This window comes from Mauremys reevesii, linkage group 2 (assembly GCF_016161935.1).
Source record: "Mauremys reevesii isolate NIE-2019 linkage group 2, ASM1616193v1, whole genome shotgun sequence".
NCBI classification, from domain to species: domain Eukaryota; kingdom Metazoa; phylum Chordata; order Testudines; family Geoemydidae; genus Mauremys; species Mauremys reevesii.
Window position 1 is genome coordinate 101,515,401 of NC_052624.1, and position 14,215 is coordinate 101,529,615.

Consider the following 14,215-nt stretch of genomic DNA (forward strand, 5'->3'; position numbering starts at 1 on the left):
CATGACTGTGGGGTTCTGGATAACTGAACTTCTGATAATGGTGGATGCATTGTATGAAGAAACACACTTAGTCAAATATGCTATCTTGTTGGTGTAACTCCTACTGTTCAGAGAACACTAGAGGTTTGATAAAGAGAAGCAAAACCAAGTTTATGCAATCCTACACCATCATCCAAACTACCTGACCTACAAACTGTTGTATGCAAAGTTAGGCTGGAAATCTCATGATGACAGATTATCTCATGAGATTTTTATTGGTTCCTCTTAATACTGCGGTACTTCCACTTCCGGACCCCGCGGACATCAGGAAATGTAAAAAAATAAATCAACCAAAATATTTCAAATCTCAATAAAGGTTCAGACTGAAGTAGGATAAAGGTTTTGATCAGGCCTTATTTTCTATTAACCCATTTTGATCATCCTAAGTAACAAGTAATGTAATAAGGATGCAGAGTTCAATGTATTTTCAGCTTGATTTTCACAAGTGTTGAGCACCTGGGGCTAGTGGGAGATGTTTGCGATAACCATCTCTGAAGATGACCGCTTAATCCTTATTTCTTTTCTTGAAGGAACATACTTAAACCTAACCAGACCCAACTTATTTTGAGCTTTCAAGAAGTAGCATCTGTTTGATTTTTAGTTTTTGACAGATTCTCTGAACCCCATGTTCCTTACATGACCCAAAACAGAAACACCAAAACACATAGGTTTTGCTTGCATTATTCCCAACTTAGCCAAAACAAGGAGATGCTGGAAATCTTACAAGTAATACTATTTCTAGCCTGACTTCCAAAGTGGATAGTTCTCTATAAGCATCAGATAAACAGCCAAATCTTTTCCGTGCTTATCTGAATGAAACCAAACTTCTTACACTTTTGTGGTCCACCCAACTTATACAGCTAATAAGGAAAGAATTCATAAAAGGATGCTGAAAGACAAGGTGGATGGACCAACTTCTGTTGGCAAAAGGGACTAGCTTTTCAGCTACACAGAGCTCTTCTTCAGGTCCAGTTGGTTATGTGTAAGGAAGGCTCCAGGAGACTAATCTCAAAGAATCCTTGGTTCCTGGCACAGTAACTGGATGAAGAACAATGCTGCTTGTTTACACTAAAAGCTATTACATTTTCTCTAGTTTGCATCTTGTTTACATGGACAACTGACTGCAATAGGTGCATAAATGTAACCAAGAGTATCATCTGACCCTACGTGACTATATCACATCACTTTTTCCCTATGAAACATACAGAAATTAACTTGTGTAGGTTAGGTCAAAGTCACAGCACCATGTGTCTGCTCAGCTCCTTTATGTACATTGGTAGGAAATCAGCCAAACAACAAAAAAAATATTTTGTTAGTTTAACTAATCTCTTTACATTTTTATGCATGTGTAAGAAAAAACATTCTGAAAGGCTGAAGTCATACAAAATATAATGGTAATGACATAGGAAGTTCTGTTTGGTCTCAGACAAAACACTGCATTAAGTTGGAGTTCAGGTTGAGAGTATACATCAGTAAGTTAAGGGTAACAAAAAGGTTACAGGTGTTGTAACTTGGGAAAATTCAGATGTTAGGCTGAACTTAAAAGAAATCCAAATATAGAAAGATATAAAAATGCACCGGTAAGGCCCCAAAACAACCTTAAATAAGGGCAGGTCTACACTAAGAGCGGGGGTCGAACTAGGGTACGCAAGTTCAGCTACGTGAATAGCGTAGCTGAATTCGAAGTAGCCTAGTTCGAACTACTCACCCGTCCAGACGCCGCGGAATCGAAGTCCGCGGCTCCAAGGTCGACTCCGCCACCGCCTTTTGCAGTGGTGGAGTTCCGGAGTCGACCCCGGCGCTTCCGGAGTTCCAACTATCGCGTCCAGATTAGACGCGATAGTTCGAACTCCGAGAAATCGAACTCACCGCGTCGACCCGGCTGGTAAGTGTAGACTAGCCCTAAGAGACCTTATGACAGTGGAGGCCTGGCACAGCTCTTCCCTGCTGTGCCCCTGAAATTACTCCTGTGCCAGGGAAGATGGGGACACCTCTTACAGGAGCAGCTTACAGCAGGTTTACATTAGCAAAGATTTATGGCCAACTGTAGTGAGGCGGCCTGGCTCCCGACGGCCTCTGAGAGAGAGGAACCAGAACAGCCACCTCAGTGGGCTGGAGGTGCTCGGAGGGACCGCCGCCCCGCCCGTCCCCCCCCCGTCAGCGCGGGGAGGAGAAGAAGAAGTAAGAAAGCCCCCCAAGTTTAGAGCCAGCCCAGCGGGAGGGGCGGACGGGACTGTTCAGGCTCTGACCTGCGACGCCCTGCCAGGCAAGGGCAAGACCGGACGCGACCAAGCTCCTCTCAGCAAGCAAGGTACCGGACAGACGACAGACTCCTCTCCCCCAGGTACCGAGGTGGTGGACTGGCGCCTGCCTGCCCCCGGCCCACCCCGAGCCCGAGAGCGAGCCGCCCTCTGTCCAGAGACCCAAGGAGCAGCCCACGCTCACACTTCCGCGAGGAGCCCATGGTATGGGACCCGCCGCGACCGCGCCCCAGCCCAGCGCGAGAGCAGGTACCGAGAGAGGGGAGATGGAATGCAGCCCGGGGTAGCCGAACCTGTGCACGCATGGCACCCATGTGCCCCATGTCGCGCGACTGATCCCCACTGCCTGCAGCTGCAGCGGATCCGGCCGCTGTTAGTTAGGCCAGGGGCACACTGAGGAGGTGGGTGGGTGGGCCCCCCCACCCACCCCACTCACGGGTGGCAGCCTCCCCTCTGAGCCAGCCCTGCAGCAGGCTGCCAGAAGCCTGCACTTTGCCAGCCTGCCCCTGTGCCTTGAGCTATGCTGCCCTGCCCTGAGGCCCTGGTTGCCTGCTGCTGCTGTGCCCTGACTGACTTGACTGGCCTCTGCTGCTCTGCTCTGCTGCGCTGCTGAGCTCCTGGGAGCACTGACTGAGCACCCACCTGGCTTATTGCCCCTCCCTGGGCTCCTGCCATGCTGGGACGACCTCCTATTGACTACTGCTGGCTGACCTGACACTGGGTTGCTGACCTGCTCTGGACTTTACTGGGGCTGGTGCTCTATTTGAGGACCTCATGTCTCCTGCTACTGGACCTGAGCCCCTGACTGTGGAACTGTGTGTCTCCTTGAGCTGGGACCTGCTGAGCCTTGTGATGTGGGCTATTGTGATGCCTGGCCTGGGCCTGGGGCCCTCCTGAGCCTGTTATTGTTGCTGTTGTGAGCCATCCTGCTTCTGGGACCCTGGGGTTGGCTGTTGCTCTGACCTGACCTGGCTGCTGACTGAGCTAGATTGGCTTGCTGCCCTGCTGTGAGGAGCTGAGCTGCCTGTGTTGGAGTGTTGCTGCCCCTGCTGCTGTGAGCTGCTGGCTTGAACTAGTGACTGTGTTGCTGCCTGCCTGCCTGCTGCTGTGCTTTGCTGAACTGCTTGCTAGTGGCTTTGCCCTGCTGCCTGCCTGACTGTGTGTTGAGCTGTGCCTGAGGTGTGCTGAGCTAGTGCTTGGCCTGAGCTAGGCTGTGCTTGAGGGGCAGAACCCCAAAACTTCAGAAACCCGGAGACTGATAGGCCGTAGGAGGAGGCCTGGCTGCCTGGCCCCCTGAGCCCCCACGGCCCTACCTCTTCTATTACACCAACCAAGAGGATTCTCTTCTGGTCATTTATAACAAGATCACACTAGACAGACCCTCCCCCTTTCCCTATGCAATCATCTATTGGAAACAACCATGCAATATGAAAATTGTTTATTTAACATCTATATTATACTGCAACAACAAACTCATAATAATATCCTTGAACTGACTAGGATGCGATTTGACTTGAGCAAAGCCATCCTTTGCATCACTTGACAGAGGAATGACAATTATGGTGCTCTCCTCACATGCAGCCAGTGCCTAAATAAATTGTAAAAATCATATCCAAAATCTGATAATGCTATTTTGATAGATTAGTAAATTCTCTATTATTGTGCAGGCACAATGATGACTGTGCATTATCAATTGCTTGCTCTGGCACCGCACAGAGGTACTTAACGAGGGTGAACTTTATCTCTCTCTGCAGATGATCTGCACAAGGCCACATGAGGCACATTGGGCCTTTGGGAGTCTTCTAAAGGAAAAGCAGAAGTATGGTTCTTACCATGCCCAGTTCTGTACATCTCAGGCGGGCTACTGATCTGTTGGCCAGATGGACTCATTTGGCGGTAATGTGGGGGGCATTTCACTGGAAGAGAAAGAAAAACAAATAACCCTTTTCTATAAATTTGAGATGCTAAAATAACACATTCATTAAAAGTAAATGATGAAGACGTTTCCTCACCATATGGTGTCTCTGGTGACACTGGAAAAGCTGGGGTTGGTGGAACAGCTTCATTCTCATTTTTGGTTGGTGAGAAGATTCCCCTGTCTACTTCATCTAGGTCTTCCTGGTAACGTGCCACATCCATCTAGAAGAGGCAAAAAGCAGCAAAATGAGTGTGTGGTAAACCCCATCAAGTCTCTGCAGTACAGTGGGCCATTTTTCATCAGATTATACAAGTTTTCATATCATCTGATCCACTTTTACAATGGAGAGATCTCAGGACGGACACACACACACACGTGCAAGTCTATGTTAAAGCCTTTTTCTGATGAATATGACTGTTCTGTTCTTCTTACATCCAGTGACTGTCAGGGATGGCACATCATGCACAAAACCTCATAATATGCTCAACTTCCGCTTATCAATGTGGGAATTTGTAATCCGACTGTGCTCCTGAATTTGGGATTCTATGCTGGCCAATCATTCACCCCATCTTGAATAATTCTTTCTTATTTACCTCTTTGGTCTCCCCTACAGCAATTAGTGATCCTGGATTTACAGCTTGGTCTATAGCAGTAGATTTCATCCAGCCACACCTGGTATATGATGGCTGCCCTGGAACGTCATTGTCATACTGTCCAAGACTTAACTTCCTTATTCTTCCCCCTGACTCATCTCCTGGTGAACCTGTTGCAGCAAATAAATAAATTATTATTATAAATAATAAATAAATACAACAATAAATAAATAAATACACAACATCTTAGTTTCATTAGGCCTGCTAAATGGTGCCAGTCAAGTAATTTACCACAATATCTTTAACAATAGTGATTGACAGTCTTCAGTCACCCGTGAGGTTTCCCAGTTACTTGCCTATAACCACAGAGGAAGATGCTTGATTAGATTCAGCCTCGCTGGCGCAGGTTGCTACATATTGTAGTTTCAAGGTGCTCTGAGTTCTAGAAGGCTGGGCAGTATTTCCACTGCTGCCCTTTCTAGAAAGATTAAGCTGGGAGAGGTCAGTTTTATCTGTGGATGGAATCCCACCAGTAGAGGTTGTTTAGGGTATCCAACAGCAACACCTTCTGGACATGCTAACCAGGTTTTGGAGGTGAAGTCATAGCTGCTGCCCAGGGCTGTGATCTCCCAGATAAGCCACTAGAGGCCCCGTGCCCTGCTGATACCAAGGGTGAATCTAGCTCTTATGTATATAATCAAATATGGTGCATTTACAGTTTTTGTACTAAAAATATTCACAATAGCTACCCTATTATGTATGTAGCAAAGAAAAGTCACATCCTTCTGACGATTGAGGAATGGAACATTGCAGAATAAACCAAGACAGTAAAATGATAATAGGGGGTGAGGGAGGAATAGCATCTGTTTTAAAAAAAAAAAAATTCTGAAAGTGGCTATTGGAAGCAATCCCTATTTCATCATTATTGTGGGAATTCAAGACACCAAAAGGATGCTGCAGGAGTTGTTGCTGATTAGTCAGCACAAAAAGTATAAATGTCTAATGCAGTACTTGAGATACTACTGAGTGCTGCGACTGAAATGGCATATACTCCTAAAAAGTCTAAAGATGTCTCTTAAAATACTTCATAAAACATTTCTGAATTTCCAAGGGAGCCTATTTTGATTGTTTTGCATCATTTGAGATTAAGCTTTTCTGTGATAGTTTCCAACTTTAATCTAATTGCTTGGGGCAAGAAAGGACTTCTAAAAGACATCCTAAGCAGTGAGCAGTGCCAGACTCACACTGGGATTTGACACAGTGCATTACATCTAAATGAGCAGTTGGATCTGGAATATGCATTCTCCAAACAGAATGCACTTTATGGACACATCCATTTTCTAGTCTGAAATTGCTGGCAATAACAGAAGAATGAGATCCAGCAGACAGCAGAAAAGTTTGAACTACAGCATATCTTAACTTTCATTAGGGTAGCAAGGCGTGACCACAGTGCATCCATACACATTTCAAAAAAAAAAAAAAAAGCCAACCATGCCTGATATCACAAACACAGGAAAAGAATATTTTACGCAACATTAAAACATTGACTGGGCTCCCAGTGCAATACATAAGGAATTAAGAGTCAGTTTCTGCTTAAATATACACGTGCAGCTCCTGCTGACATCACTGGAAACTGGAGGCTGATAATCGAAGGCAGAATGTCTCCCATAAATTATACCGGGAGATTTGCACAAGGGCTTAGCGTTGCCCAACTCTGCTCCCATGGAAATCAATGAATGTTTTGCCATTGACTTCAGTGACAGTAATTAGGTCAATGCTGACCACTTTTGAAAAATCCTACCCATACCATATAACTTCTAAAATTAGCAGCCAGGCTTACCCAAAACATTCTAACACACACAGCTTCATCTCATCTATTTAAATCTGAAGATTCTACAACAAGCTGTTTTTTAAATTCAACTTTAAAAAATAGTTAAGACTTTTTAAAAAAATGGAAATACTGCTCACATTTTAAAGATCCACGTCACAAAAAGAATGTATCCATTAAACTCAACATTTTAGAAACAAACTTGCTCTCCTCGAGCTAGAATCCATGACTGTATAATTGCAGAAAAAAAATATTTTTTGAAAATCTCCCTCTACAGGCCCAATTTCCCCTTATCATTTACTCAAAGGCAGAAGGTGCCCAATTCTCATTGACTTTCCAAGGCACCTAATTTCCCTTTGTGCCTTTGAAAATCTACAACTTCACAGACAGGGAATTATAACCACTTTGCAGACTAATCTTGAGTGATGCTAAGTGCCCTCTGAAAGATCCCAACGTGTCCAAAATTTCTACTGGAACCAGAGCCAGGGCTAGGCATAAACAGACTAAGCAACTAGTTAAGGCCCTGAGCAGGTCAAGGGCCCCCCCTATTCGCTTTTTATTATAAGAATTTGCCTGTTTTAGTATTGGAGGTGGGATGGCAAAATATTCCTGCTTAGGGACCCCAATGGGCTAGCACCAGTCCTGACTGAAACTATAGGGGTGCTCAGCATTTTGTAGGATCAGACTCTTCACCAAATAAGTCATTGTCATTCCTACAGTGATACTACTGAGCATTTATGCTGCATGGTGCCCCTTCTCTATTCCAGCCATCAACTAATTAGTTAAGGAGTTACTAACGTCACTCTAGAATCTGAACATATTTTTTGCACTGGAAATTTCCTTGTTTTGTTTTAAAAGTTGAATAAAGGGTGGTTTATGTTCATTTCACCTCAAAACGGCTGAATGGATTTTGCTTATAACCTTAACAAGAGCTGTATTTCATCAGGGACTTTCCATGAGATTAATAAGGTAACTTCTACAAAGCCATAAATGTGGTTTGCAGAGGGTCACCTGTGCATATCTGATAAGAACAGAGACTTCATAGAAGTTAGACATTTTGTCAGCATAACCTGCAGAGCTTGTGAGTGTCATAAAACCCATACATTATAAACTTCCCCAGAATATCCAATCACAGCGGTTACAAGCTCTTCGTCTGACATATAGCTTATAGGTCTTAACCTTCTGGCAGAGCTATGGGTTTAAAAAGAAGAAGAAAAGATTGCAGTGAGAATCCAGAGTTGTTCTGTGAAAACTATTGAAAAAAAGACCCATTTTTAGTCTTCTCTACCACGTGTGTCCAGAACTGTGAAAGTTCTGGAACTAGGTAGGTAAACTCCAGGACTCCACCTTGTGGAACATGAGGAAAAATTCTACATGGAAATGTTTGCTATTTTTGATTAAAAGTGATTTAATGTTATGACTGATATTAACAAAACTTTATTTAAATTAGACCAGAGGGACAAATGGAGAGAGATGGGGAGTAGAATGCAATGGGAGCTAGCATGGATCTTGAATTTAATGATGAAAGAAAGGAAAAGCCATTGAAGGAATTTACAGGAGCAATGTGAGCAGAGCGTGCAGCAGGAAGATGACCTGTCCTGAACAGTATTATGAAGCTTTTCGAAAGCTGCCCCATTTAAGGCATCAGGCATTTGTTTATTTATGATTATCTGTTTAAAAAAAATTGAATTCTTCAATTAACATAGTGTAAAATGCTCAGAGTCAAGAGCTGCTGGAATAATTCTTCCTTTGGTCACCTCATTTACTGTTCTTCCTTATAATTTGTCTTAAAATCTTGGCAGAGCTTCAGACCTATCCCAGGAGTGTGTGTTTATTTTTGAGAGTGCTTTTTGTATACCGTTTGTCTCCCACCCCCCACCACACACACAGTTAGATGCAGATATTATTTATCTTTGTAAAGAACAAATAATCGTGTACCTCGGAACTGGCACCAGACCAGTGCTAGATGGTTATCATTTTGCTAAGGATACATCTAACAGTAGGACGGCTGGGGGTTAAAAATTTATCTGTGGTATTTTAACTGCTTAGCTTTCTTGGAGCACTACCAAATGGCATTATGGTCATTTAAAAAAACTGTCTGAAAGGCTGGTGAACAGCATTGCTTTACTTGATGCATTAGTAGTTATCCGGGCTAAACTACAAGAACTGTATTCATTCCATAGTACTAAGCTAGGTTTCTGTTTTATCCCATGTACAATTATCACCATTAAAAAGTCAACATTTACTGTCAATTACAGGTGAGTCACAACATACGCGCTTTTAACTTATGCGAATTCAACTATATGCACTTGGCAAAAAAAAGAAAAACAACAAGATACCTATCAATAGTGCGGGTGATTCCACCCAATGAGTGTATGCCCCTGAGTGAGCATGAGATGGGAGACATGAATCTGCTGTTCCCTCAGTTGGTCTCAGTTCCCGCATGCCTCTCAGTGTGAGCATCTCGCCACGCTGAGTGTGATTCTAGTGTTTAAAGATATGTATTTTTCATACAACATGGCCCCTAAACGCAAGCCAACTACTTCATCTGGTGCTCAACCGAAGAAACAGCGATCTGTTCCAGCGCTGGAGGAAAAACTGGCTCTGCTGGACTTATTGAGAGATGATATGTCGGTCTCCAATGTGGCACGTAAATATGGCAGCAATGAATCTAGCATCCGTGCCATCAAGATTTGAGAGAGAGAAATTCGTCAAGCTGTGGCATCAAGTGCTCCAATAACTGCTAAGGTGATGAGCCAGGTGCGTGATAAGACTTCAGTGAAGACTGAAAAGGCATTAAACTTATGGCTGGAAGACGTGAACCGTAAACTTGTGCCTATCAATGGCAACACGTTGCGAGAAAAGGCTCTTAGCCTCTAAGCGCTGTTCAAACCTCCCGCCGAAGAGGGACGGCCTTCTGATGAGAAGGAATTTAAAGCCAGCCAAGGTTGGCTTAACAGTTTTAGGAACCGCTTCAACCTCAAAAAATGTGCAGACTACTGGTGAAGCTGCATCTGCCAATGAAGAGGCAGCAAAAGCCTGCCCCGAACAATTAAAGAAAATAATAGAAGAAAAGGGCTATCTTCTGGAACAAGTTTTTAATGCTGACGAGACTGGGCTCTTCTGGAAAAAAAATGTCCAACTGCACTTACATTTCGAAATCAGAAAGACAAGCCCCTGGTTTCAAAGCAGCTAAAGACCATGTCACTGTGTTGTTTTGTGGCAATGTGGCTGGATATTTAATAAAGCCGGGCTTGCTCTAGAGGGCTGCATATCCCAGTGCCCTAAAAGGCAAGAACAAAAATCTCCTGCCTATGTTCTGGCAGTCAAATAAAAAGGCTTGGGTGATGGCAGCATTATTTCTGGATTGGTTCCACAAGTGTTTCATTCTGGAGGTCAAGCGGTACCTCGAAGAGAAAGGACTTGACTTTAAAGTGTTGCTGATTGTAGACAATGCTCCTGGCCGCCCTGTGGCACTCCGGTTTGCACATAATGACGCTGAAGTCATCTTTCTCTCGCCAATACCACCTCCATCCTCCAACCTCTCGACCAAGGCGTGATTCGCTGCTTCAAGGCCATGTACACGAGGCTTACGTTCTCACGGATACGTAGCACTATGGATGCTGATCCCAATCTTAATGTGATGGAGTGTTGGAAGTCCTTCAACATTGCTGATTGCATCACTTATATTAAACAGGCAATGGATGCAATCAAGCCTGAAACAGTCAATGCATGTTGGCTAAACCTATGGAAAGAATGTGTGAATGATTTTAAGGGTTTCCTGACCATTGACAAAGAAGTGAAACGCATTGTTCAGGTGGCCTGGCAAGTGAGTGGTGATGGCTTCATCAACATCCTTGAGGAAGAAATTGAAGAATTAATTGAGAGCCACAGAGAAACATTGACTAACGAAGAGTTAGAGGAACCGATAAAATCGTCTATAGAAGACAAAGATGATAAGGACAAACAGGAAGAGCCAGCAAGTTGGAATCTTCATACATTTGCTGAAGTGTCCCAAGCAGCAAAACACTTGAATAATGTAATTTCTGAATACAATCCCTCTATGGAACAAAGCCTCAAAATCACACGTAGTATTACGGACGATTTGAGACATATCAAGAAATGTTTGAGCAGCTCAAGAGACAACAGCGACAGTTGCCGATCACCATGTTTTTCAAGGAAAAACAACCAGCAGCAGATGAGCCTACGCAATCAACTTCTCGAGCTGAACCAGAGCCAACCACTTCGTCTACGACTCGCTCTCCATCACCCAAGCTCTCCGTCACCTCCGTCTCCTGGATTGACATAAGCCCTGACGACCCCCTGTAATTATCCCCTGTAATTAAAAATGCAGTACTGTAAAATTATATATTGCATATGTACTCTTTATTATATACTGTACATTACTGTATGCATTATACATATTACTGTACAGGGTTGTATACACAAAACCATGTACAGTACTCTGTACTTTATGGGCGATTTAAGGGATTTTCAAGGGTAATTTTGACTATACGTGATTTTCGCCTTACGCACTTGCACTGACTTTAGAACTTAACTCCCGTGTAAGATGCCACTCCACTGTACCACAGCGACAACTGAGATAAGACAGAGCCTGTTTGTTTCCCCTTGATCCACAGGGTCTGTGGGCGAGCCCCAAAGATAGTTCTGTACAGGGGTGCAAGGAAGACAATACTATCACCTTTGGATGGACCAGTTCAGGAGGACATTCTTCAGGAAGACCCTTGCAATGATTTTTTCTCCCTTAGGTTTTCCATTGGGAGGCAGGGGAAGATAATCACGAGGTCCAAATTGTCCTTATAGTTACAACAGGAACTAACTGTGGATGACTTTTTATTAGTGACCACTGTAGCTGGCAGTGGTACAGCTCAGCGGCACAGAGCATCAAGGTAGAGAAAATTTAGTTCTGCCAGACACCACCAACTTTTAAAAGCTTTCTCCTGTTTATGAAAACAGTTAACCAACAGCCTGACCTAAAGCCCAGAAAAGTTAAGAGGAGTCCTTAACTTCAGTGGGCTTTGTGCAACTGTATAAATTCATCTTCTTTGTTCTGAAACTGGATTTTTGGAACGAATCATTAAAAAGAACAAAGCTGGGTGAAAAAACAAATTTTTATTCATTTGGGGGCGAAATTCATCTCTGCAGAGGGGTCTGTACCCCTTTTAAGCCCTATTTTGAGGATTTAAATGGGATGTGAGTGGCACATAGGCCTTGTGCCACCCCCCTGCACAGGGGATAATTTCCCTCTTGGACACTAAGCATTACATTACTAAGTATTACTAAGTATCACTTTTCCCTTTCTAAAAATCTTTTAACAAGAGCAATTTATCAAAGGAAAGCTAATTACACCTGATAAAGGGCACTTTGAACAACTGTTTTCAGTATGTTTGGAACCAAACCACTCACACGAGAATCAATGGCATAACAGCATTTCTTTTGTTGAAAATCGCTTAATGTTCACTTTCCCCGGGTTGCCACTACAAATAAATGACAATAATTTTTAGCCGTTATATAGAATTTTCCCCTCTGTAGACCCCATGGAATAGGACCCCTTTGTGCTATATTCCAATTCAGCACCTTTAATCAGATGACAGGGTTTCCCCTCCCACTTGTGTACACATACCACACACAAATACAGACAGTGACACACACACACTGTAGTTTTCCAGTTAAGGACATACATCTACGTTAAATTATTGCTTATAAAATATATATGTAAAAATAAAAATACTACCAACTTCATTTCCAAATTCAACTGTAAAACTGTCTTTAATTTATAGTTTATTTTTACAAAGCAAATTACAATAGAGAGGTTACACTGAGGTTATTTTCCTTGATAAATTTTTACCAAAGGTTACTGAGCAGGAAGAAGGGGGTTCAGAATCTTTCTCCCAAATTATAAAATCTTTTAGTGGTCACCACTGTGGAATGAAGCTATAGGTCAAATTAAACACACAGAAATAATGCAGGAAACTCCCTTAATCTTGCTTTTTTAATCTAGTCACAAATAAACAAACAATCACAAATCAAGTTTTTACAGTATGGATTAATTTTGTTGATTTATACTTAGCCATTAAAGTTGTCAACTGTCTTTAAATTTAAAGTCATCTCAAGGAAACAAAGCTGTATTTGGTTCAAAGTTTTAAACTCTGCCATAATTTTTAAGTGCTCCTATGCCATATAATTCAGCATATGTGGTTTATGTATTTAACAAATGTGTGTTTAGAGTGGTTTCTTCATTAGCACCTTTCAGCCTGTGTTTTGCACAGCTGGAGTGCATTAAGTCTTTCTTGACACAATAAAATATCGTTGATTATAAAAAATTACAGGCTTAAGCTAGAATTGACAAGGCGAAGAAAAAAATCAACATTAGTGCTTTTTGCACAGACACGAGAGACCTTCTCTCCGGACACTGTAACTCACTGCCTAAATGAAATTCCTGAATGGTGTAAACGGAGACTTACTTCCAATACTAAAGCACTTACATTTCCAATGGAGACTTACTTCCAGTACTTCCTCTTCCATAACTACTGTACGTGGCAATTTTTGGTTCAAATCCTTTTTTAGGTATGTGATGCTACTGTGGAGGAGATCTGACATATAGCATGAATTGTAATACAATACCGGGAACTTGGTGGTGTTTGCATATGAAGGTTAATTTAATTGAGAAATCCAAATATTATTAAGAACATGCTCTGCTCTACAACTGCCTATTTATACTTCTTCATCTAATCCGACAAAATGCAGTTTCCAGGGTAATAATTCCACAGTTGAATAATGTCATCTTATTCTCTGAAGATATTTAAATCTTATGTTGCTAAATGACAAATACCATGTTTTGACAATACTAAAAGCATTGAGCCTCAAGCTATGGAAATATAGCCAGTGACATGAAAATACCATGGTCTGAGCCTTACATTTCAGAAGTTTAGTCACTTTTTTGTAAAGTTATTATCCTTAGTAATCTAACCTTCCACTCACTGAAAGGAAATAATCCATGGAGCCCTATTCCCACAACGGACTATATACATACCCATAGACAATTGGAAAGATCTGAATGCCTATTATTGCTATTATAGGAGGCCAACTGACAACTCTCCAACACCACCTACTATAAAGAATTCAAAGAAGACCCCAACACCACAATTTACTGAGGAATTTAAGGATATCATCAAATCCTTCTCCAAACAGCTTCAAGAGAAACTCTACAACAAATAAGAGAAACTCTTATTCCCCAAGAACCCATCCCAGGGACGTTCTACATGCTTCCCAAAATACACAAATAATGGAACCTAGGCAGACCCATCATATCTGGTCACAGCACTCTTACTGAAGGAATATCGGGACTCATAAAAACCATTCTCAAACCACTCACTGCACAAAGGGCCATCTTCCTCCAGGACACACCCGACTTCCTCAACAAACTCCACATTACCAACCTCCCTCAGAACACCATCCTTCCCACCGTGGATTTCACTTCCCCATATACCAACATCTCTCATAATTATGGTATAGCTGCCTATCTCAAATATTTACAAGACAATGGACAGCCCTC

General features: G+C 42.6%; 1 protein-coding gene across 10 annotated transcripts in view; it reads right to left on the reverse strand.

The window, feature by feature from the left end:
- The window catches only part of TNS3 (tensin 3), a 350,809-nt gene that overhangs the window by 69,949 nt on the left and 266,645 nt on the right, over positions 1-14,215 (reverse strand). For all 10 annotated transcript variants that reach the window (XM_039523944.1, XM_039523943.1, XM_039523948.1 and 7 more), the window contains 3 exons: positions 4,812-4,981; positions 4,313-4,439; positions 4,133-4,216 (listed from right to left, as the gene is read on the reverse strand). In XM_039523944.1, coding sequence (XP_039379878.1) covers positions 4,133-4,216; positions 4,313-4,439; positions 4,812-4,981 — 381 coding nt within the window. The remainder of the gene's footprint in view (positions 1-4,132; positions 4,217-4,312; positions 4,440-4,811; positions 4,982-14,215) is intronic.